This window comes from Ahaetulla prasina, chromosome 3 (genome assembly GCF_028640845.1).
Source record: "Ahaetulla prasina isolate Xishuangbanna chromosome 3, ASM2864084v1, whole genome shotgun sequence".
NCBI classification, from domain to species: domain Eukaryota; kingdom Metazoa; phylum Chordata; class Lepidosauria; order Squamata; family Colubridae; genus Ahaetulla; species Ahaetulla prasina.
In genome coordinates, this window is record NC_080541.1 from 177,438,588 (window position 1) to 177,465,397 (window position 26,810).

Consider the following 26,810-nt stretch of genomic DNA (forward strand, 5'->3'; position numbering starts at 1 on the left):
AGCTGATAAGCAGTGCTTATATTATCTTGCCCCCTGGATTACATTAAGAAGGACCTTAGATTTCTCAAAAACTATTTTATTCTATTCAACCCTTTCCCTACTGCTTTCATTTCAGAAAGTTCTTTGATTTGACAAGTTAGTTATGTCAATCAAATATAAGAAAACCTTATTAACACTTGTAGTAAAATAAAGAAACATCAATAAAGCATAAATTTATTTCCAGCATACTACTGAAGAATCCCAGATTTTCCATTTAGGATGACTTAATTAACATTAGAAGGCAATTCTGAAACTCATTTAATCCATTTTTAGCGAAATTAGCAACATTTAATAACGCTTAACCTTTTGGATGTGTTATTCAAAAAGCCCATTTAGTTGTATTTTCCTTAAACCTATTCCAACAAATTGATTCCTTTAGATTAATCCTATCTTTTCATTCATTACTTGAATTTCATTATATGAGTTTATACTTGCAATCTCTAGTTACATGGTGTTGTATACCACATACTGTGCAGTTGGCCTTAAATTCTAAATTTATTTATTTAGCTTAAACCTAATGAATCTGTGGACCTCTAGATGTATTTGGACTGTAGCTTCCATTATCCATTATCCATGACCAATGACTCTGTAGATTAATTCAAAGGGGATCAGTTCAACACCATTTGGGATCATAGATTTCCCATCTGTCTTAGAATTTTAACCAGCCCTATGAACCAAAAAAGTAATAATAATCACTGACATGCAGATAATTCTGCAAATAAATATGCATGTTCATCAACAGCAGGCTATACCTGGGATTCAGCCACCATGACATCTTTGATGATATGTGGTCCAACTGGTTCATTGTTCTCCATTTTTACATAGGTGACTTGGTAACCTCGAATTTGACCATGCTGTTTATTGGAGATGGGTGACTTCCAGGAAACACGAATTGCTGTTGAGTTCACTGACTCTACCTCCACTTTCCGTGGGGGAGCACTGGGCACTGCAATGTACATAGGAAAACTTAGTTAGAGAGAAATCATCATGTTGCATCTAACACTGGTACCTTAATTGTGATTGCTTTCTCTAATGCCCACTAATGCCAACAAGTATTTCTGTACATGCATGTCTGTATATATAGACATTTCAGATTTCAAAGATTAACACTGTATTGCATACATGTACAACATTTTCAATGGTCTAAGATATCCTGTTATTATAAGAAGATGCAAACCTTTCCTCAGAAAACTAACCCGCCCTTTTTTTTTTTTGCATTAAAGAATGAGCAGAGAAAAGAAGCAGATTTATTAAAGAGGAAAGAAGCATTTAGAACAATGGCTTACAGTCAGTTGCTCCACAGCTACAGCAAAAGGCTGTTCTGAAGATTGAGTTGCCTGCTTATGCTTCCAGGTTATAGAGCGCTTTTTAATAAAAAGTGAAAAATGGCAGTTGCCTGAAAAATTTCAATTTTCTTACAAGGAGGTACTTTCTCATAAGGCAGTGTACAACCTATTTACTATTTGGCAAAATTGCATTCTTATTATTCTGGGTTCTTACACCGAGAGACAAAAATATCAATGCAAATTAAAAAAGAGCACAAAAAAGAGAGAAGGGATGGAGGAAGAAATGCTGTCTCAAAAAGCTTTTCCTTCTTTATATGAATGGGGCAATGTATTCATTTTAGAGTCCCCCTTGCCATACTGCTATTCAGTCTTAGCTTGGAAAACCAAAACAGCATCCAACTTTTGCAAAAGCAATTCAGGGCATCCAAAAGCACACAGTGCCTCAATTGTCAATACAAGAGGAGGTTAATTGGAGACTGGGAAGTGGGTGAAATCTGCAAGAATGATTCCAGAAAAAAAGATATGGCTGGCTGACAGTTGCTCAGCTTTAGGGAACACATTATTTTCCATAGATCTCACTCCTAATTGTAAATAGTTACTTGAAGAGGAGCATTGAGGGAAATCATGATTTAGCAAAGGAAAGGAGGAGGACAGAATGGGGAATGATGTATGTTCTTCAGGATTTCCAAAAAACAAGTGGAAAGTAAATGTAACGGTGTCTTAACAAATTGATCCCTTTTCTTACTAGAATCGGCTATGCCTTGAATGTTGCTTGTGACAACTCTGCAGGGCCCAGCTACCATGAATCTTACCTACAGAGCCTTATGCTAATGGCAACTACTCAGGAATTTACTTATGTTGGGTTAGTACATGTCACTCCAATTATAAAAAGAATATATTAACTAACAAATACATTTTAAGATACAAAAAAGGATTTCATTTAACTTACCTGCTATTTATGAAACTTCAGTGTTATTGGAAGCTTTCAAAATCACGCCTGACAAAGCCTACCTGGGAGACCCAACTATGCAGCTCTCAGACTAATGTTTCAGGTTTGCTAAGACATTTCTAGGGTAGTATCTTCCCTCTAGGTAAGGCTTTGCTAAATGAGAACTAAAGCAAACAAATCAAGCAGCAGAACCCACAGACGTGTTTCTTTTCCTGGGAACCGGCCCCTGAACATAGCTATGCATCACTTCCTAGAATTTCAGCAATGCAAGGAGTAATACAGCAGAGGCAATAAAACCAAAGAATACCTGCTCTCAGTTTAAGAGTGGCTCTCTTCCTCCTATGTTTACTTGTGGCCTCTCCAGTGTTTTGAGGCCAGAATGTAACATAACGAGTGCCAGTCACTCTGAGTACTGTCACTCTCTAGACAGGAAACTTAAGCTGAGACCTAACAGACTTGTCTACCTAATGCAATACAATGCTTTGCTTCAATGTGTCCCTGATAGAGAGTTAAGAAGCAGATCTGTATAGGCAGCCGCATTCTGTGCAACAGAACTTATCTATGAACCTCACATGGACAAGACTCTTATTACTTATTGATTGACTCCGACTCATATTCTAACTGAATATGATTATAAAGGAGCTGCCCTATTTTTTAAAACATTGAACATTGTTGTTTATATATTGTAGAGTAAGATCCATGGTACATTCCTTAGAAACAAACTTGTAACAATCAATAGAGTCCCTGTTACCTTTGACAATGTGTCAAAACCTACCGTCTTCATCAGTGCGAATAGAGATAGGGATGCTCTCTGGTCCAGGACCAACATCTGTGTGAGCCCTCACCCACACTTTGTACTCTGTCCATTTCTCCAAGTTGCTGATCTCCCAGCTGGAGTGCTCATGTCCAATGCCCTCAACCACATGCTTGGTGCTGTCCTCTCCTTCCACTGCCTGGTACGCGATGGAATATTGTGTGATGACTCCATTGCGGCTCTGAGCCGGTGGTGGTACCCAACTTACCCGGATGGTGGTAGAGCTGATGCTTACACATGCGACTGCTTGGGGTGGGGCAGAAGGGGCTAGGTATAAATAAATGAAGTGGGAAGATGTAGGGAAATGGTTGGCAAAACATACCAAGCACAATGAGATCTTACCCAACCAACAGAGATTCTCCTAATACAGAACAAAGTTTGCATTTCTTTTTATTTAAAAATACATATACACAGGAATTAGGTCTATGTGTGCCATTCACAGGATCACCAGTTGTGGTTACCATAGGATAAGTGTGCCATATATAGGAAAGAAAATTGGAAATCATAGGTCTTAGAAATACTTAGAAAAAGTATAGAAGGGCAGAAGTCCCCAAGAAAGAAAGTGAGATCTAAAAATGACAACAAACCAACTAAGAATAATGTGTCACCTTTAAATAATTCAGTAATAGTCTGTCTGAGGAGTGGTATTCGAGCAGTAGTTTGCATGAATACTTTTTGTTTAAACTGCTTAGAACATGATCCTAGAATACAAGATCTACTGAATCTGATATACAGCGTTATAGCTTTTAAATTCCTGAGCAGGAGTTGAAACAAGAATGACAAAGGCCATGAAGAAAATTTAAAAAAAGATAAAAACATGATTTGCAGGATGGAAATATCACTAAGTAGTGCAGGAAACTTAAAATATTTTTTTTTATTTGGTAAGCAGAACAAAAATAAACTATCAAACATCCAAACAGGAATGTTTCATATACTAAACTGGAGGAAAGGCAGATCAAGACAGTTATTAGGAAAAACGTAAGAATTATGTGAAAATTAAACTTAAAGCTACACTTTGGCTTGCAAGAACCAACATCAAACTAGAAGTTACCTGAGGTATATGAATGGCATCTAAGCAAAAGTAGTGAAACAAAAGATAGAAACCAGCAAGGCAATATTGAAAGAAATGTCAGAAGAGTCTAAACAATTCTTCAAAGAACTGACAACAGAATATTTTCAAACAATAAAGTCACTTGAGTGTAAAATTTCTGATCTAGTCACAACATTAACAAACAATACTGAACAATACACGGACTCTTAAGATGGCAGGAAAAAAAAGATCTAGGGGAAGAGCTTAGACAATTGGAAAAAAAGAAAATACTGGATCTCACAGAAAAATGGCTAAGCTACATCAGGTAGTCAAACTAAGAAAACAATGAAGACATTTTAAAATTTTTACTACAAGTACTGCTGCCTGTTTAAATGTCAACTATCTGAAATATTTTCTCAGTTGCCGGATTGTAAATGTATAAGTGGAGTTAGGAGGTATAGGAGTTAGATATAAAACAATTGCTATTCAATCATTCTCTTCTCAACCAGATCAGATTATGGGAAACCTTTTATGATTGATTATTTCTGTTTATTAACTGGTTATGTTAGGTCCACTATTGTTATTGTCACTGTAAAAAAGTAATTAAAATGACATAGTAAATGATTATAAAATTCTCTTAGGAATCTCACAAAAAGTTCCAAAGTATTAATGTTAAAAGATTAAGCAGTGTGTGGGTATCAAAGACACGACACAGCAGACAAATAGCAAATGGTTTAGATGCCATTTTATAGTGTGGATATTGCCCAAATCATGATAGGTTATGCTAATTTTGATGATCAGAGAGCAGGTAAAGATAATGAAACTCACTTCCTTTGAACTTCTGGTATTAATTATAAGCAAAAGCTGATTAACATCATAGCTTTATTGAAAACATACTCTATATTTGAGAGTTAAGAAGTATAAAAGAGATTTATAGAAAACTGAGGAACTAGAATAGAAAATAGAATTTTTTTCTAAAGGAAGCAATATGAGATGAAATGTCTTAAATCAATGTATGAAACATCAAAGTGCAACTCCATCAAAAATGATTATTTCTGATACCCCAGTCCTCTCAAAATGGCTGCTATCTACAATATATCTTTACCAGTCTGCCAGCGAGGTATGAAACTGGCTCATATGGATATGCTAGGAATATCCAGAAGTAGAAGCTTTCTGAAAACAAGAACAAATTGAATATATTTTTTTTTCTTTAAAAAAAAAACACTGAACATCAATACAAGCTAAATTTACAGCTCGGCTTATGCACTGATTCCAATAGAGGTGCATTGTTCCTAATTATTTACTTGTTGTGGGTGCCAGAATTTTTTTTTTAATAAACCTTGCAAAAAATATGGGATTCTGTCACTAGACCTATGCTACCATGATAATCCTGTTTCATTAGATGAAAAATAATTGCAGATATATTTTATGCTTTTTGAAACATATTTATTGCTATTAGAGCTGTACAACAATGCTTCAAAAACAATTGGGGAGGTTATATATAGGTCCCACACAAGCATAGCATTTCTCTGCTCTGCATTAAAATGGCTTGGATTTTTAAGGATGCTGTTTAAACTAAAAAAGGGTGCCACTTCTTTAAGAATTATATTAACTTTAAAGAGTGAGCTCCTGAAAGCAATATCATATTTTATTCAGATTCACATGGAATCCTAAATAAACTTGTGCACCTATTATTTATTGAAAACATACATACACACACACACAAATAAGGAATAGCCAAGAGTTGCTGTGTCTGTGATATTTGCAAGCACTTTTTCCTAATAATTTTGAAACATTCTACTACTTATTGTTTATACAACAAAAAGAAGAAAAGAATAAGAATCCTCCATAATCATGAATGTGATCAAATGATACTCTCTGCTATATGTATTTTCCATTGTAAAATGGAGAAACATTCAATTCACTATCTGTGTTCACAGTAGGCTGTTTTGATGTGCTGGGATTCCAAGTTATGATATTTCCCTTTTGATGTTTCTTTTGTTATGCATGTTAAATATAATTATTTTAAAATGATAAAGAAGGCTTGCAAGCTCAATTTACCTAGAAATTTGGCTAGTAAAGGAAGAAAGTCAAGACCGCAAAAATCAAAGCTAAAGAGAAAGAAACACGAGGTACCAAGAAACAGGTAGTAAACATATAGGTTCCCTAAGTACAAATAGCTAAGCAGTTCCTTCCACACTTGACTCATAAACATTTTGGAAATTGGGATTCATTGAGACAATTTTTTTACGCTACTTGACAAAACTCATGGCAATTAGAAAAAGGAGAAATGAAAGATGTTTAACAAAGTACAGTAAGTGAACCATGTGAGGCACAAAATTATTTTTGACTTCTGATAGCTCAGGGGTCTCCAACCTTGATAACTTTAAGACTGTGGACTTCAACTCCCAGAATTCCTCAGCCAGCAAAGCTAGCTGAGCAAAGTATTCTGGGGGTTGAAGTCCACAAGTCTTAAAGTTGCTAAGGTTGGAGACTCCTGTGATAGCTAATGGTTGGGTAAGAGTCTCATCTGTGAGAGTGCCAATATACAAACAGCAAATTAACATCAGAAGAGGTTAAAATAAAATTAAACAATGGAAGCACAAAAAAACCTGAATGAGATAAAAATATATACCAACATGTACCTAGATATTATGCACAGTCAATGTCACAACATTCACCATGTTCATACAGACAACATGATCACATTTGCAATGCCTTGATTAAATTTTCCTTGCAATGTACAAAGGCCAGCAGTTCATGCTGATATGATGAATACCAGGTCCTTAATAATATAATTCCAAGGTATTTTTAAAGGATTGAACGAATAGATCAGTCTCATAATGCTGGAAGCAGTATCGCTTTGTACAATGGCAACATAACTACATCCAGAATTAAGAGAACGTTTGGCAAGTAATTTTCTTTGTAATATTTACATTTATCTAAGTTCTAGATATTTTCTGTTAGCTTTCCATTTGATCCAGGTTTGATCTGAAGTTGGTATACAGGCTTGTAATGCCAGTTCCTCAAAATGATCGCCTAATTTTAAGTGTATAATCTTTCTCGTCATAGTCCATTGCTTTTCTCCTGCCAGGTTCCTGATAGTTTAATTATTCAAATCTTTACTTATAAACTTGAATCCCATGGATCAGTTACTGGAAGAATAAAACATCTACTTCCTCTACCAGTTCTTGGCTTAAACATCTGGTACATGTATGTGTACATGTGTAAAATAATGTGCACTATTATGTAAAACCACAACTTAAGTTCTTGTTTCAGATGTTGGGATATAAGTGCAAGTAACAGCCCTCATCATGACATTACTGCACATATGTCATTTTAATATAATCCCAATGACTACAGACACTGAAGTAATATTAAATGTGATTAAAGTGAATGTGTAGACTGACTAGAATATCTGAAATGATTTCCTTATAATTTAATCATTACAGAAATCTTACACACTTGGACGTGCAATATAGAGCTGGACTGGAAAATCCTTAATGACTATAAATAAGGGAGAACAAGAAGTGCTGTGGATGAGTTAATGAGGCAGAATGTCATATAATGGGTGTGGATGGGGTAAATATATTTTTCATTAATATTTTAAGGCTGTTTTAAATCTATTTTATGACAGACACTATAGTCCTGTGATTTTTCTTGCCTCAAAACGATGAAGTATCTTACTACTGGTTTTCAGCGTTTGTCCATCCTACATCCTGTTTTGGCACATGGATATAAGCATTATCCATAAAAAATAATATCAGAGACCTATCAACTAAGCTCAGGGACTTCTTCCCTATTTCTATATTCAGTGCCAACTTAACATGCAATCTTCAGTTGCAGACTGGGATCTACAACTGCTTATAACACACTATCAGGATTATCCTCCCTTATTACAGGGTAGACAAAATAGCTCCTCTGGGAGTCACACACATTTCTTTCTGCTGCTAATTCTGGATGTATTTTAATTTGCAAGTGGATGGAAATGTTTTTAAATGAAAGAGTCTTGAGACGCCTAATCACTTCTTATTCCCTAGAATGTTTCTATGCCCAACATCAACTCAGAAACAGTATTAAGGAGGTAATATAACACAAAATAACAGGCAGTGCTTTATTCTGATATTGACTCTAGTGGACCTGAAGAAAGAGATGAACCTCTCTGCCATATCAAGCAAGGCAAGCCAAAAGAGGACTTTGAAGGTTCTTGAACCTTCTGAGTTCACAAAATCACCAGGACTAGGATAAGAATGGTGTTTTGATAGGTTTGAAAAACCAAGTCAGGAGTCTACAGACAATAAGAGAGAATGCGAGGCAACTCTGTGAAGATAGAGTAAGGCAGGTCTGTTTATAAATATGCATGTGAGTTTTTAAATACATATGTTATGTAACAGAGAGTATAAATTATCTGGAGATATTCTATGAGGGAGGGAATCACATAAATGGTTCAAGAGTGGTAGGTGTGATAGAAGTGTGAGTTAACAGAAAAAGTGGGGGGAAGTAGATCCTAAATTGGGGAAGCTGTAAGTTCAAAGGAGTGGCTGCATATTTTGATTTAAATTATGTGATAAACCTGGAGCAATCACAGCAGCTATTTAAAAAATGGACTAGCCCATTATATATTTTTGTGATAGCACCTATCATACTCTACTCTCTCAAAATGCAAATGTGCTTAACAAGCCAAAATATTGCACTCTAACTGCAGAGGCATCATATATTTCTCAATTACACAAAGCCTTGCATCCCAATTCACATCTATCATATTTCACATCTGTATTACTCTCTGTTTCTGAGAGCTGTCTGTTTGGTTTAAGTACAATGATTGGGAAAGTACCTAATTGCTCCCTATCAATTCATGTATTTCTTCAATAGCTGCTACCAGTTTTATAAATATCCCCCATCCAGTAAGTTCTCTAATATGTAATATTTATAATATCTACATTTGGGTATCATTTGATCTAATTTATTGGTTTGGCACTTCATTGGTTTGACACTACGATTCCACAAACAGGGCTGCTGGAGCCCTTGTAAGTGATATGCTGCTAATGAGAAAATGAAGGGTAATTTCAATCACAAGTGGAGCAGTTCCACCCTGAGCTGATTCTACTTGGGAAAGCATTGGCTGCACACAGAAAGCTCTGCTGTTATTGCCTTCATTTGTTGCCCCATGGAGTCACTAAACTCTTGACAGATGGCACAAACAGAAATGTCTCACTTCCACCCTGAATGTTTTCATAAAAGCAAGCCGTCAAATCACCAGTGAAAACAAGCTTATCTCAGAGCTTTTTGATAGCCTTAATCTGCTTACGTGCTACATTCTGAGCTGCCAATAAGTGAACTGAGCTTATACTTCACCAGCACATGGGCTGAGAAGAGAATAAAAACCAATCCGGTGTCAGTCATCTTTTCATCTGGCCATCTGATTAATTTTACTGTTGCCTGGTATAGTATATAGTATGAACATGCAACATGGCATACCAGACTACTTAATTCAGCATTCATTCTCTGCAGAGTGTGTTAATGATTTTCTCTTCTTATAGAGATTGGAATTGCTCTTTTCCAAGTGAATTCACTGAAATTTGCAACGGCAATAACATAATGTATAGCACATAGACAGCTGGATGTCCTAGGATGTATGGATATAAGCAAGGGTGTTTCTCAAAGGGATATGAGCACATGCAGAGCAGGGATATGCATGCACAAGGTTCAGAGATTGAGTATCTTGTTTGCAACGGAATGGAGAGTGGGAGAGGATGCAGTAAAACTCACAGAGACGGGGAATACATCCTATTTGCTTTTCCCTGTAAATCTGTGAGTCTACGTGTTGAAAGGGCATGATCTGAAAGAGAAACAAGACTTACCCTGGCCAAATAGGCTCCTGCTTCAGAACTATAGCTGGCCTGTCATTCCTCATTTCTCTAGACAATGGTTCTAACTCCCCATCAACTCGCACATTGGCAATAGCATTTCCCTTGCTTACATTCCCATAGCCATACAGAGACACTTACTGGACTGTGCTGTCCGAGCTTCCAAAATTGGAGTAAGGACTCCTAGTCCCTGCTCAGACCGGGCTCCTAGTTGAAATTTGTAGAGTGTGTCTGGCTTGAGCCCTTCAACTGCATAAAATGAAGTCTGGTCGAATTCCACCTTATGCTGGAAAAGATAAAGAGTCATTTTCTTTTTATTTGAAGGGGAAATAAGGAAAGCCAACCTTTAACGCTTTTTTTGTTCTTAAATCATTTGCCCATCAATACTTGCAGATTAATCAAGTCAATGATACAACCCAAGTTACCGAACCCAAGTTACTGAATTTACATAATAGTAGAAAATCATTATCTTCAAATTGAGGACACTAACAAAGCACAGTCTTGTGCTCTTCAGAACCAAAATATCTATTAGAAATGCAACCACAGCATTCTGTAAAAATGTCAGGAAAGCAAAAAGAATGAATTTTCCCTCCCAGCATTTTGTTATGTTAAGTATCTTTTAAATCAGAGTTTGAGCAATCATAATATAGAAACTTTATACACAAACACATACACACATTACTCTCTTGGGTGTAGTGTCCAGAAGGGGTCTTGGATAGTACTGTGCATTCCACAATTTTATACAGGTAGTTCTCAGTTTACAACAGTTCATTTAGTGACCATTCAAAGTTATAATGGCACTGAAAAAAGTGACGTATGACCATTTTTCACACTTACGACCATTGCAGCATCTCCATGGTCATATGATGAAAATTCAGATGCTTGGCAACTGACTTAAGCAAAGTCAATGAGGAAGCCAGATATACTTAACAACTGTGTTAACACTACAGTGATTCATTTAACAACCGTGGCAAGGAAGGTCGTAAAATGGGGCAAAACTCAGTTAACAAATGCTTCATTTAGCAACAGAAATTTGGGACTCAGTTGTGGTCGTAAGTCGAGGATTACCTGTATAATCATTGAAAAGTCACAGAAGTTAATGTTGGTCACAAACAAGTCAGCAACCAGAGTATTTCATCGCCTCTAAGTATTAATGTATAAAATTGCGAAGAAAAGATATGAAAGATAAGAGTTATGCCTACCGAAAATTCAGTCAGAAAGGTACTTAATAGAATTTCTAGTGAATATATCAGCTGGGCTTCAGCACTTTATCCCATCAGCAGCAAAAACTAACAGACACATGCAGATCTGTTTTCATTTGTATAATTCATATCACAAAATCCAGTATTACAGAATTCCAGTAAGTTTAAAGCACAGAGAAAAGAGCCTTAGTCTTATATTATCCCATATAACCCTTTAGGTCTTTATTTCCGATATTAATTTATTGACAATTAAAAAGAACTTTCAGATACTGAAGATCCCAAAACATTTCTTAATGCAAAGCAGCCTATATATGAGACAAGCTATGGCTAGATTTCACTTCCAAATCATCATAAGGACTAGATGGACAACCTTTGAAGCTTCATCTATGCAATCATGACAAAGGAAATGTTTTCAGTAATTATTCCTTATGGCCAGGAATCCAAGTGATTGCAGGAGTCCTTGATTCTCCCTCTCACACAGAAATATGTACAAAGGTTTACAACTACATTATACCTTCTTTTTTTGAAGCTGTTTTCAACAACAATTTTCTGTATCTACGTATACTTCGACAAGAATTTTACTGGCAATTAGAAAAACCTGCCTCGCTTCCATAGGAAACTACAGTAGAGCAATCAATTATTATTATTTCTTACCTGGATCCCATTTGTTCCCTCCCAGTATATCAGCTCATACTTGGTGATGCGCTCTTGAGAAGCTGGCAGCCAAGTCAACATGATCCGTGTGTCTGACTCGGCCTCAGCTTGGAAGTCTGCTGGTTGGGCTGGAACTAGGGATCAATGAAGTATGAGTCAGTGGAGGCAGATCTGAGGAGCTTTAGGAAGTGTCCAAGTCTTATCACTAATGTAAAACTTTACAACATTTTCATAACTCTGTTCAGTACCTTCCCTTTCTTTTAGATTCCAAGTTCAACAGTTCTCTCTTTAACCTTGATAGCTAAGCAGATGTCCATTCTTGACAAACATAAAATGATGATAAAACAACATGGTATTTATAATCTGAAAAAGATCATATTTTTCTCAATCTTAAATTAAGAAGCATCAGCTTCCTCCTCAATGAACATACCCTATGTCTGAACAATACCATGATTATGATCTTTGCCTCAGAAGTCTGAAAGAGTTAGAGCAGACTAAGATATAGAGGGGACAATTTTAATTCTTGCTTTTTCCAATCTATTCCTCCCTGAAAGTGTTGAAACTTTAACTCCCAGAATTCTGTATCATGCAATCTCAACTCACCTGAGGTGTTATCAGATTGGGGGAAAGCTAACTCATACCAAATATACAGTACTTACCACCCTGCTGGGTCTTGACTTGAATAACATCAGAAGGGGGGCCATCTCCTACTGAGGTGAAAGCCAAGACACGGATACTATATGTAGTCTCAGTTATCAAACTGCCCACAGTGGTGAGATGACTGTCATCAGTGTTGTGCTTCTGCCACATGCTGAGTGGTAGATGGGGATCAGTGGTGTAGTATACCCGGTAGCCTCGAATCAGTCCATTAGGCTCTTCAGGTTGTTCCCACTGGACCAGCATAGTGCTAGCACTCAGCATCCGTGCCTGCACTTTGAGAGGTGGGCTTGATGGAGCTTGTTCTCCTGTCCGTGCCTCAACCAGTTCACTAGGAAGGCTCCTTCCAATGTTGTTTACAGCAATAATACGGAACTCATATTCTGAGAAGGGGCTTAGGCCACCAATACTATAGCGGGTGGTGGCCACACCATCCACTTCTTGGAACGTTCCCTCCAAAGATTTCGGCTTATATTGGATGACATAATAGGAGATGGGGTCTGCATTGCCAGAGTCCCAGGTGAGAGTAACACTGGTGGCTGTTGTTTCAGTCACTAATGGCTCTGTTGGGGGCTTTGGCAGAGCTGAAAATATGAAAAAAAAATCACACTATTAATGCAATTGATAGAGTGTATAAAAATATAAATGAGGTTCAAAATTTCCTTAACTGTCTTCTTTAAAGGCAGAAATAATTTTATCGAAACATACATTTTACATTACACACTACCACATATTACTTGGAGTGCTTTTAATGAAAGGGTAAACATAGCAATCATGTTATTAGATGTGTTCACAGAACTTGTTGGTGGCTGCTTAAATAACCATAATTTAGACAAGAATCCAAGTCAGCTTTCAAATGGAAAAAAAGGTTCTTTAGCTGGAGTACCCTTCAGGAATTTTTGTTCAGGGCCAATTCACCAAGACAACAATACCTGCATTGTACTACTATTACAAGAAGAACATGGGATGCAGAAATTGGTGGGAGGTGCATTTGGGTGATGGGATAGTACAGCATCCTGGCCATGAAAACTCCAAGCATTTGCATAAAAGGTCACAATCTTCCTGCACTACTAGATAAGAAAATCTAAGGCCAGTATTATGATCTGGGATTATTTTATATATTGATTTTATGGCAGGACTATATATAAATCAATCAATATATAGGTACAAATAAGAGAAGAGTTACATCAGAGAAATTAATACCAAAAACATCTGTAGGTTTTTTTGAGATTTGTTCTCCATTTTGGGAGATGTTTGGGTATCTGTTTCGTGAAGTAAAAAATAATTAGATAACCAAATGAGAAGAGACATGTTACGTGTCTGGGACAGAATCTGCTCTAATTCCACATTTTATATTGTATATAAAACATTATTTGGCCAGTCCCCCTAAGAAAACAATAAGAACATAAAATCTAGAAAAAGATAGCTGCAACTGTATATATCTGTCATAATTCCTTTGGACATAATCTGGAATTTCTTACCTTTGACAGTAATCTGTGCTGTTGCATGGATTACTCCCAGTGAGGACATGGCTTCACATGTATAGTTGGCCGATTGTGTAATATTGATCAGTTCTAGAACATTCCTGCCCATTGGCATGTCATCTTCTTTTGTTAATTCCACATCTCCAACAATCCACTTCACATACGGCATTGGAGACCCCACTGCTACACATGTGAGGTTCACACTCCCTCCAGGCATCACCTCATGGTTGCTTGGAGGGATTGAAAATCGAGGAGATACTCGCCGCACTGAAATAAGGAACAGAGAACTAGTAGGGTCACAGCCTCAACTTGTGTATTCATTTTTGCTTTCAAAGTCGATGGGTGGTGTGGACATCAACACTCATTCTATTAAATTGTAGTAAATCACTCTGGAAAAAGAAAATTCTGTGCAAGATGTGTTTACCGAATTTCACGTCTACATGCCTCCTTTTTAAGTCACACTGGCATTATTTTCATCAAGAGGACTGGCATGTTGCATTATGTCACTAAGATGAACCTTCATTTTCACTGCATCCCGTTAATTAGAAAATAAGCTCATTTTCCAATCCATAAGATACACTAAAATTCTGCCAGATGGGTTTATTTAAGTAGTATCATTGCAAAGTGGTCTGCAGGCCAAACTATGTTATAATGGCAGGTACAAATTTTCTTTCAAAGTTATTCCGTATATTATAACTAGCTAAAACAGCATTCCCAGAGAAAATGTAAAGAGGTTCTTTAGCTGGAGTACCTTCAGGAATTTTTGTTCAGGCCAATTCACCAAGACAACAATACCTGCATTGTACTACTATTACAAGAAGAACATGGGATGCAGAAATTGGTGGGAGGTGCATTTGGGTGATGGGATAGTACAGCATCCTGGCCATGAAAACTCCAAGCATTTGCATAAAAGGTCACAATCTTCCTGCACTACTAGATAAGAAAATCTAAGGCCAGTATTATGATCTGGGATTATTTTATATATTGATTTTATGGCAGGACTATATATAAATCAATCAATATATAGGTACAAATAAGAGAAGAGTTACATCAGAGAAATTAATACCAAAAACATCTGTAGGTTTTTTTGAGATTTGTTCTCCATTTTGGGAGATGTTTGGGTATCTGTTTCGTGAAGTAAAAAATAATTAGATAACCAAATGAGAAGAGACATGTTACGTGTCTGGGACAGAATCTGCTCTAATTCCACATTTTATATTGTATATAAAACATTATTTGGCCAGTCCCCCTAAGGAAACAATAAGAACATAAAATCTAGAAAAAGATAGCTGCAACTGTATATATCTGTCATAATTCCTTTGGACATAATCTGGAATTTCTTACCTTTGACAGTAATCTGTGCTGTTGCATGGATTACTCCCAGTGAGGACATGGCTTCACATGTATAGTTGGCCGATTGTGTAATATTGATCAGTTCTAGAACATTCCTGCCCATTGGCATGTCATCTTCTTTTGTTAATTCCACATCTCCAACAATCCACTTCACATACGGCATTGGAGACCCCACTGCTACACATGTGAGGTTCACACTCCCTCCAGGCATCACCTCATGGTTGCTTGGAGGGATTGAAAATCGAGGAGATACTCGCCGCACTGAAATAAGGAACAGAGAACTAGTAGGGTCACAGCCTCAACTTGTGTATTCATTTTTGCTTTCAAAGTCGATGGGTGGTGTGGACATCAACACTCATTCTATTAAATTGTAGTAAATCACTCTGGAAAAAGAAAATTCTGTGCAAGATGTGTTTACCGAATTTCACGTCTACATGCCTCCTTTTTAAGTCACACTGGCATTATTTTCATCAAGAGGACTGGCATGTTGCATTATGTCACTAAGATGAACCTTCATTTTCACTGCATCCCGTTAATTAGAAAATAAGCTCATTTTCCAATCCATAAGATACACTAAAATTCTGCCAGATGGGTTTATTTAAGTAGTATCATTGCAAAGTGGTCTGCAGGCCAAACTATGTTATAATGGCAGGTACAAATTTTCTTTCAAAGTTATTCCGTATATTATAACTAGCTAAAACAGCATTCCCAGAGAAAATGTAAAGAGGCCTAGGCCATATGCAAACCTAGTTAGCATTTCTTTGTTGGAAAGAAGTTCAGATCCACCCTGACATAAGAGCACTTGGACAATGGATCCTCCCTGCCTTTAGAAAGCATTCCAAGGACGAATCACACCCTGTATATATTCACTCATGCAGTATTCTTCTCTTGGTTTGGTGGCAAGCCTTCAGATGTACTAAAGCTTGCTGACTATTAGCTCAACCACTTCATCTAGGGAACTGGTACATAAATGATGCTCTTCTCTAAGGCCAGTGTTACAGGCCAATTTAAACAAGGACAAAAATCATAATGAGCAGAGTAAATCTGTGTTTCCTCTGGGTAAATTAATTCCAGGTTTTACTTAAAAAGGCTTGTGTTGTATCTCCTCTGGGAAATCTGTATCTCCAAAATGAAGTCAGTGCTTATGTATGTGGCATCCTCTCTTCCTTAATAATGCAGCCTCACCAATTCATACCTCCTGATTATCAAGTAAATAGCTAAAGGGCAGAGAATCTATAGAAAAGACCCATTGGGAAGGAGATTGCTGAGCAAAGCTCGCTCAAAGGGCTATAGTCTACTGCAGGGGTATCAAACTTGATTTCATCAGGTTTGTGTTTGACCTTGGAGGGCCAAGTGTGTGTGTGTGGCCAGGGGTGGGGGCGGCCATGGTGAGCATTTGACACAGGCTTAAGATACATTTTTCCCCTTCTCTTCTTTCTTTCCACAGTTCTTTCTATAACCATTTTCCTATCTCTTCTACCAGATATTACTGGCAAACATTTATTACTTATTCTTCATACTCCATTAAACTTTTTATTTCTAAATTTATACCCCATTGTTTAATAGTAAATCGCTTTTCCAGACAGAAAAGCTATTTATATTATTGTATTCTTATTATTCTGCAGCACTCTGCTGGCTGTAAACAGACCATGTGGAGGCCTTGCATGGCCTGTTTTTGGCCAGTAGAGTGCTGCTGGAGACCGTGGATGCCAAAAATGAACTGTGTGGGGGCCTCCGCGTCGCCCATTTTTGGCGGCAGAGTGCTGCTGGAGGCCATGGAGGCTAAAAAAGGGCTGCAGGGGGGGGGGACTTTTGGCCGGCAGAGGCACTGTGGGCCAGTCCTTTGATATTTCCAGGCTGGCCCCATGGGCCAGATTTAAGCACCCTGCAGGCTGAATCCAGCCCGCAGGCCTTGAGTTTGACACTTATGGTCTACTGGGTGTGTTTTATGCTGGACTTCTTCCTGTGCGGGTTCTAGCATCACAAAATCATGTTAGAAAGGTGCAGCTACTACCATATGCGTAGAATGGTAGTACTGACAAGACTTGACTTCAGGTTGACAAGCTAACAGTACCCTTAATAAAGCTTTGGTTGAGTTCTTTTTGATGATTCATCAGTCCAGTGGATTCACAGAAAGAAAACTGGCACTGAAGGCCTCACATTACTATGAACAACAGAATGAAGATTTGAGGATAAATGAAACAATACTGTCAGCAATATGCATACTACACATCATCTTGGGGACAAAAAGGGGACACATTAGCTTCATAACAGCTGGAGGAATAATAATGTACGTTTTCAAATGTGTAAAAACAGGTTGGTTTATTTTATCAATCTCAAATCAACAGTTACATGCATGGTTGCCAGTGAGAGACTTGTTACCCAACTGAAAGGAAGTACTTTATAAACACAAATTAAAGCAAATAAAAAGGGGTCACATTAGCTCTAACACAATTATCCAGATATTTGATGGACATGGCAATGGGTCAACATGATGGGGTGGTTGTCCAACATAGCCTGGATCTGATCGGCAAGAAGCAGGACTCTTCTCTTCCCCATCCCCCACCCAATGAACATGAGGCTGAGCCAATAGAGGACAAGTTTGCTTATATATTAGGATTTCAGTACAGTGGACCAACCAACTTCCCACCCCCTCACCAACTAAACTGGTCTCAAACAAAAACAAGCTTTAGGAATAATGCTACAAACTCGTGCATGGCAATTATTCACTGACTTGACATGCATCAGACAGACAAAAGACCAAAAAGGGAAAGGAACTAATATATAAAATCTGAACAAAATAAACCCCAGCGGGAGTGGTGGAAATGCACAAAAATGCAATTACTGAAGTCAGAAATGAAACTGGGAGAAATTCATGCAGAAGGATCAGACACAATCAGTAGCATGCCTTTGCCGTCTCTACTTCTGTGAAAACCAAGCAAAATACCTCCTACCTCCCATTCAGCTTATTTAAACCACATTCAAACATATGCATGCATACTTGGTAGTTAAAATTAAGTTAGTTTTGACAGAATAGAATTTCATGACTTATCCCTCAAATATCAGTCCTTGGTTATCTCCTCTGTTGCCATAAAAGAACCTGTCAGGACTACACTAGGAAGAAAGAACACAGCTTGTGAATCTGCAGATAAGAGCTTCAGTTCATTTAGCAAAGCGCTATCGAGAAAACCTCTCGCCCTTTTTGAAAGCTGCTGTTTACTATTCTAGTGGAAGGGGATGAGAAAAGGTTATTTGACAATATATCAGACATGGGGCTCTTCTAGCCTAGTTCCAGGATGAATGGCAATGAAAATCACTCCCCCTTCAATATCTTCAAACAAAACAAAACAAGGGGGAAAAAGTTTTTTTTTAAAAAAAGCCTATAGGCAAGCCTTTACTACATAGTTTTGTTACCCAAAGATTGGATCTAGGGACAGAAAAAAACATTTCCCCAAACAACTCAGCCAAATGCTAATCTCATGACTGAAAACAGATACACATCTCCCTAAGGCCAATACTGACACTAAGCGGACGATCTCTTTCTTCATATTGTGGTAACCCGATTTTGAGGTAGCCACCTCACATTTGGGACAGGGCTTAAAGGTGTGGGAATAAGGTTGTCCTAGTTTTTTTTTGGTAGTCTATTCTGTTCTGAATTTTTGGCTAAAGGAATACATTATTTTTTCCATTATGATATTCATAATCCATATGCTGGCCTCCATCTATCCTAACAGAGAAAGGAATGGTTCTTCTGTTGCCCAAAAGGAGAAAATGAGAATGAGAGGAACTGCTAGATAAAAAATTCAAGATGTCAGATGTCAAGCTCTGTTGCCTTCCTTAGCATCTTCTCAGTAGTTTTGTTCCTTCCAGTCTGATTATAAATAACCATTAAAAGTGCAGCAAATCAAACTTTAGTTCTTATCATGCACAAGGGAAGAACAGAGGCGAGGCAATCAATAGAAGCTCAGATTCTTCCTTATTAAATAAGAATCAGGGGAAAGCTACCCTTCTTTTCCTTCTTTTCAATTTTTAAAGTTTATCTTAAACCTCACACTGAGGTCTTCAAGTCTATAAAAGAGCAAAAAATGGGCCCAGTGATACTATGGATTGGATTACAGATGCTATAGTCAACCCAAGTTGAAATTCTCAAACTCGGAATGTAACGCTAGTGCAACTGCCAACTTTATTTCCTTGAGTTCAATAGGACATGAAGTAAGACTGTCGATTAGCTCTACAATTCTCTGGCAGAGCTGTGGAATGTCACTTATGCAGCATCCATCCACAGGTGCTGATGTTCTTCCAGACTCTAATCTCTTGTTCTTCCCTGCTACTAGTGTTGGAAGTGAAGCAGAGCTGTCAATCAGTGTTACAGCATTTTGACAGAGAACAGTACAGCTCATGAAAGTCACTTACACAATGTCCACATATGTGTATAATTCCTACCAGGATCTAGTTCTTGGCCCTTCCTGCCAATGAAGTCATTTACTTCAGGAAATTCTAATCTGCCAATTATAGAAATTTTCATCCAATTTACAAGGTACCAAATTGGTTTTAAACATATTTTAAAAATACCTTTCCCTGATCTATCAGGATTTGCTACAGGTTGGGGATTAAAAAAAAAAAAGCAAGTAACAATTTCACATTTTGCAAGAAGCACATTTGTGAAATGCTACTGTAGGACAATAATATTCAGGATTTCTTTTAGCACATTTTCAGAGAATAAATGCACTGCCAGCCCTCCCAGGGTATGGAACAACATATAGCTTGCAAAAGGTGGACATTCCCTACTGAGCTGAATAATTTATTAATTTATCAAATTATTAAGTAAGTGACATGGTCTATCCCAACCTACCACAAAGCAATGTAGGTAAGAAAAATACCCCAGCAGAGACCAGATTTCTATTCTGAGAGGTTGGGATGAAGCAAACAATACTACAGAGTATTAATAATTCAGCATGCAATAATGTGCACTTTTCCTGCATCCAGGGCCAATGAGCATGTCTCTCACATCACAGTAGTGGCTTCTCAAATTTAATCAAACAGTGAGGTCATTCTATTAAAAGTCCTCTTCCCAGCAATTTCCAGCTTCCTTTTGAGAATTTCCAGGTACAAAGCAATTGCTTAATACTGGGATATTGTAATAATAATTAAATGGTTACAACAAAACTAAAATAGTTTTGGACTCCCTAGAAAAGAACAGTGAGGATGGCTGGTTTAAACAGAATGTAAAAGCCACTAGCCAGGCTACTTATAAATGCTAAGGTTAAATTCAGACAACTTTCCTGCAATGTGTATTTACTAATGCTATATATTTACAAAGTCTCTGCTGTATTATATGCAATATCATTTAAAAGCAGTTGATATCAGTGCAGCAGAGACACAGCTTTTCTTGTATTGTGGGCTTTAAATTTTGAATAATACAGATTGGTTCTGCAGGAAATATATTTACTGGTACTATGTCTCCTAGTCCATTACTTACTGGGTCAGAAATAAGGGATGTAAATTAAAGCTTCAAGTTACATAAGTCTTTATCTTAAGCGTCCTAGTTGTGGTAAAAAAAGAAGAAGCCAGGATTAGTCTAGATCAGGGGTCTCCAACCTTGGTCCCTTTAAGACTTGTGGACTTCAACTCCCAGAGTCCATCAGCCAGCAAAGCTGGCTGAGGAACTCTGGAAATTGAAGTCCACAAGTCTTAAAGGGACCAAGGTTGGAGACCCCTGGTCTAGATAGTCCAGAAAGAATGGCAACATTGTTATCGCCAAGCTTTCAAATGCAAATTTCAAACAAATCTTTGACTTTCACAAAGCTATCATTTAATTAATTACAACTACAACCAAATTTTGAAGGGGGAAACATGCAAATTAATTCTCCATTCATTATTTAGGGTTAAAAATGGTAGAGCAGCTTTCAAGTTGAGCTTGATTTCAGGTGACTACTGTATTTTGGTTGTCTTCCAGATACATTTGCTATTAGCTTTGGTGCTTTTTTTAAAAAAATAGATTCCAGGTCTAGCCAAGAGTCATGGATTTCTCGGGAGGCTTTATCTCCTATTACAGTAATCAAATTTGGCCATATTTAGTGTCCAAGGTCAATTAAGGCTGGTTAGCTCACTGACCGAGGCTCACTTAGGAGGAATGGTTATATAAATCATCCACTGAAAATGTTGTATGGTTATAACATTCTTGATTTTTGTACCCTTCCCCCTTTATACTTGTTTCAGCTTATGCATACGGAATTTGCTTTATAAGAAAGCTGGGCTAGATCAAGAGAACTGGGATGTTTGCTATTTCCTTTTATTGTCTAATGCCCATTGCATTTACTTATTTTGTTAAATTAATTTGCTTTTGGAAGTTGGAGAAAGTATAGACTGAAAATATTATTTGGGCCATTCTTTTACTCTTTCTTACAACAATGATCTTAAAACAAAATCTTCTTGTGGTATGGTGGTACCTGGGGCTTTTCCAACTATTGACAGAATTATCGGCAGGAGAGAAAAATGGAAGCAGAAAAAATGCATTTAGAGGTTTAACTTCTGCTCAAACAATGCTGTACTATTTATATTTTTTAATGCATCCCTGAGTGCTGACATTTTATATTCCAATTTCCAAACCAGGGCCGAAACATTGTTGGATTATATTTCAGCTATAACTTTTAAGGCTAATTATTTGCACTGACAACCCCATATAACAGAGTATCTATCATTACAGCAGTACAATGCCAAGGACCCATCACAGTTCAGTCTGGTGACATGGTAATAGCAAAGAAAGAGAAAATCAGACTGCTGTTTTGAAATTTGCATTCATTTACTTTTAAAATAACCCAGCATTAAAGATGGAGAGAGAAAGAAAAAAATGAAGTGCTTTATCAACATTTAACTTTTTAATATATAACCTGATAGCAGTTTCTGAGCTATAATTAAATGCATGGATGAATCCTTCATAATTGAAAATAAAAGACAAAAAAAGTCTAAGATGTATTTATTTAAATAAATAAATTTAGAAAGCTGCTTTAATCCTAAATTACTTTAGGTAGCTTACAAATTTAAACATTCAGTGCCAAACAAATTATAAAGCCAGGAAACATCCCACAGGGTATTTAACACCTTCTCTATTTCACCCTATTATATAATTGAACTGTAAAACATTTATGGGTGACGGACCTTAATGAGATCCGTTCTTATTTGTTGAAGGGCTGTTACAAATTCAACATTTTTTCTTCAAGGGTGGTAAAATATATCCATTTGGGAATAACTTTACATTTGAAATCATGGGGTTTATTCTGTAAAATGGTTTCAAACGTGTGCACTTGAAAAATTGATTACTGCTAAGTAAATATTGTTCCTGCAGCCGAAACTGGAACATGGAACTACTTTCAAACTTGAAATAGTTCTTAAGTGTCCATCCCTCAGTCAAGGCTGTTGGCACTGATATATATTTCTAAGAACTCATGGAAGAAACACTGCTATTTGATCTTGCACAACAGACCACTAGGTATGAAGAATCTATGCAGCTTTATGATCTTCCTCCTATTTCTCAATTTCCATCTCTGCCAAGATGTCATGGAATACCGCCTTCAATAAATTTCAGTTTAAGACTGGAAATAAGAAAACTTTTTTTATTCCATTGTTGGTTAAGGGAGCGTGTTAAAAAAAGAATATTGAGAACAAAAGCTACTGCCTCAGGACAACTGCAACAGCAGCTCATTAAACATACTCTAATTATAATCTTAATGAAGTATGGCTTGAGGGGCCTCAGTTTAAAGCAAGTACAAACAGCAGATTTACACAATTTAGGGCTATTATGCTATACATGGAGTGCAAGAAACTGAAGAAAGCAGGAACCTTTTAGTGCAGACTACAAACGTGAGATCATTTTAAATATATGAAACAAATCAGGGGAACAATGTAGGAAACAATATAAGAAAAACGCTGGGATGGGTGAACTGTAGGATGTGCATGACTTCGCCTACAAAACTGATGTGTAAACAGACTGCAATTCCTAGTATGATTTGCTCCATTATAACTAAAGCACAAAAAATAACAAGATTTTTCTTATTCACAAAAGAATAAATACCCTGAGTAAGAAAAAGTTCCTGTTATATTAGCATTACAGCTGGCTGAAGCAGTAGCAACTCAAAAACAATTTCTCTCTCATCCCAATGCATAGTACCATTTTGGAACTATCTGGCTTGACATTGTACTGCAGCAAAAATACTAGACTTCCTTATTTCTGCCATCCACGTTACTCCTTTCCTCTCTAAAATACATGGATGCCCCAAAGCACCACCAGCAATAGATAAAAAATAAAACAGGGGCACATTTTTCTTCCTCAAGCACACAGCAGAGTAGGAAAGACTAACAGCCCTGAGATTCAGAGATACTGTACAAAATGAAAACTTGAGAATGTTCATAATTACCTACAGATTTATAGGTAATACTGTACATAAATTCAGCATTTGAAAGAGATAGGGGAGTATTAAATGAAGCTGGAAGCCATGTTATTCTTTGGGGTGGGACAAATGTGTTTTAGCTATGCTGCCAAAATTAAGTTACCTCTATTATTCTATCCAATGCTTATACTGTATTATTTGGCCCCTCACATCCCAAGACAGTCTAACAAAGTCAATACCTTCGCTGCTACCTAATAATTTAATTACATGCAATTCATTCCCCCCTCCCCAAAACAAGGGAAAATTGCAAGGGGATTGCATGCAGATAAAAGTCTGTGCATATAAAACATCAAGCAACAAAGGCATGCAACCGTGGATCAATGCTATCAGCAAGGTCATAGCAAGTTGGAAGCAGATTCCATGAGGGCTGCAGGGCCTGGCTTGGAGCCAGCGGCCATCAGATCCCCTTTCTGCAGGGATGACTCTCAATCCCCTACTGGAAAAATCCCATCTGAGGTGGCATACTGTAGGTGGATAATAAGTGAAAAGGACCAACCTTCTCGCTGATCTGAGAGATGAAAGTTTGTTTTGTTTGATGACATTGTGCGATGAAGATGAGAAGGGAATAAAAAAAGACAAGGAAAAACACAGAGAGTAAAAACAGGCCAAGCTGCATGTGTCTGCACAGCACTGAAACAAAACATGATGATTGTGACTGGCCAGGACTATCAATTCTGCAAATTCATATACAAACATCCTCCCACCCACATCCACACATAGGTACACAAATTGGCCATTCTTGTTTCAAAATAGTAGATCCAGGTTTTTTTCGTTTTCCAGATCCACATAACCTTCAACATGCAGTAAACTGCTTCATCCCTGGTCAAGTGTAGATAAGGGTGTGCACACATTCAATCCAAAGGTATGTACGCACCGAATTTCATTCAACTCAGGATCTCAAAGTCAACCACTGCTCCAATATCAGCAGAACTACTTTAATCCCACCTTCCCTTTCACAGGTTTAATATGAGCACACCCATTTCCCCACTCCCCAAATCGTGACAGGAAGAGTCTTGGTGAACAGTGGCAATTCTTCTAGCACGAAGAGCCTCTTGCTCTCTCTTCCAAATCTCAGCTAGAAGCAGCAGAGAAACATTAGTGCAATACGAACCAAGAGCTGTATAAAAAAACAACAACCAATAAAAGAAAGGAGGGCAAGACGTGAAAATAACAGCCACCCCAAATTGGCAGGGCAATCCAGTACATTTCCTGCTTTTGTTCCTGCAGGAGAGACAGTAAGAGGTTAGTTCTGTTTTCCGGAAGGGCATGAAATATCTCATTTCATCTTCAGGAATGACCTTACAGAAACTAGATATTTGTTGCGCTCTGTCTGAAACCGAATCTTTACTGAAAGAATGTAAAGGCTGCCCTGGTGATTAAAAACTGCTTGTGAGTCACATTTTAAAACTGGAGAGAAGAGGGGAAAACATGCTTATTAGCAGGCCATCCATTTAAAAAACTTCATGGGACAACAGATATTGTAGAGGGTATCATAAATAAATAATTTCCAAGGATAAAATAGAATGAGGCTTCTACTACTCAGTCCATCATTAGGCTGTATCTAGATTCCATGGAATTTTGGTACAACAATCCATAGAATTTATCCTCAGTGTTGACAGTGCGAGCTGAGATACGGGCCTTATAAAGAAATGGTCTTTTCTTTATAGAGAACAGAGACTTAATAATTACCCAATGAAATGTCAACAAAAATATAATAGCCATTAACAATAGATATTAGGAATGTGCTATGCTTTGGATTTGAGCTCAAAAAGGTATTCCAGAATGTGTCCTTGGGCATGTATAACTCACTTGCTTCTGCCACCTTAAATAAATCAAGTGATTCAAGGAAAATGTATGTTTAAGTGGCAACAGAGTGTGATTGGATAGTTTGGATTGGACTTGGATAGACAGAGGTACCTTCTATTCAAATGTTTACTTTCCTGGGATTGAAGTGTTACTGTGCAAGCTAGGAAAAGACATAGCTTGTGGCATATCAATAAAGTATAGTAGAAATAATACCACTGTTTGCTTTAGGAATGAACAGAGTTGCCTGATTCGTTTTCTGGTGTGTGAATGTATGTCTGAGCATGTAAGAAGGAGGGGTGCATACGTTAAGATTGTACCTTTTTATTTTGATAGGACTACATCACTCTAAAATCTCAGTTGTTTCCAAGGCACTATGTGAAGATACTAAAATGTTGAGCCTCTGAATATATAGCCAAAGAAACCATTGTTGAAATAAGATCTGTTCTCATTGAACTTCAGTGTTCATACAGTTTGGGAGATATTTTATATTTAGATACATTTAAAGAGAGAATAATATAGTTTGATGTTATTGGGTATTTTACAAAAAAAAAAAATGGAATTATAAAATACCAGCTCACCTTTCTTTCTGTAGTTGAAGAGTTTACCACTGGGAGTCATGGCTGGAGGACTATTGAGGAATTAGGGCTGCATATACAAGTTTACATGCTTAACTCTCTATTCTTTTCTATTGTTTAGTAAACTGACTTCTATATTAATAACGTTAGCTATGTAACATGACATGGATATATATTTAAAACTAGTTTTGTTTAACACATTAGAGATGCATGCTTTTGTGATGCTTTTGTGCTCTCTGTTGCCATTATTGTTATTCAAGAAATAAAATCAACCATTTTATTTGTGGCCACCCACAAGCAAATTTACTATCAGAACTGGGCTTAAGGGTCTACTTTGTTCAGAATTATCCACCTTCTATGAAAAGGACCTCTAGGACTGAGGTGAGCAATATAAAAAGAAAACTGCGATGCTCAAAACATTATAGTGGGATAATACTGTTCAATATTGAACTGCCTGGCTTCACCCTGGAGGCCAAAGTGCTTTGGATTATAATAAGGAAGAGATACTTATGAAACACACTAATATAAATAGCTACCTTGCTGGGCTGTCAGTCAAGAATAAGCTCCAAGCCTGTAATTTACTACTGATGGATTATCTCTTAATCTCTGCTGATACTAATGGACTATAGGGAATAAACATTAGAGCT

The 26,810-nt window shown here is 37.2% G+C and overlaps 1 protein-coding gene across 5 annotated transcripts in view; it reads right to left on the reverse strand.

Moving 5' to 3' along the window:
• PTPRF (protein tyrosine phosphatase receptor type F) overlaps positions 1–26,810 on the reverse strand; it is a 609,016-nt gene that overhangs the window by 76,503 nt on the left and 505,703 nt on the right. For 4 of the 5 annotated variants that reach the window (XM_058175102.1, XM_058175100.1, XM_058175101.1 and 1 more), the window contains exons 1-6: positions 13,980–14,271; positions 12,501–13,082; positions 11,842–11,975; positions 10,127–10,271; positions 3,050–3,355; positions 792–985 (exon numbers count right to left, since the gene is read on the reverse strand). In XM_058175102.1, the coding sequence (XP_058031085.1) occupies positions 792–985; positions 3,050–3,355; positions 10,127–10,271; positions 11,842–11,975; positions 12,501–13,082; positions 13,980–14,199 (1,581 nt within the window). In that variant the 5' untranslated portion in view covers positions 14,200–14,271. Of the gene's footprint in view, positions 1–791; positions 986–3,049; positions 3,356–10,126; positions 10,272–11,841; positions 11,976–12,500; positions 13,083–13,979; positions 14,272–15,326; positions 15,597–26,810 lie in introns of those variants that run through there. The other variant, XM_058175103.1, reaches the window with a different exon arrangement.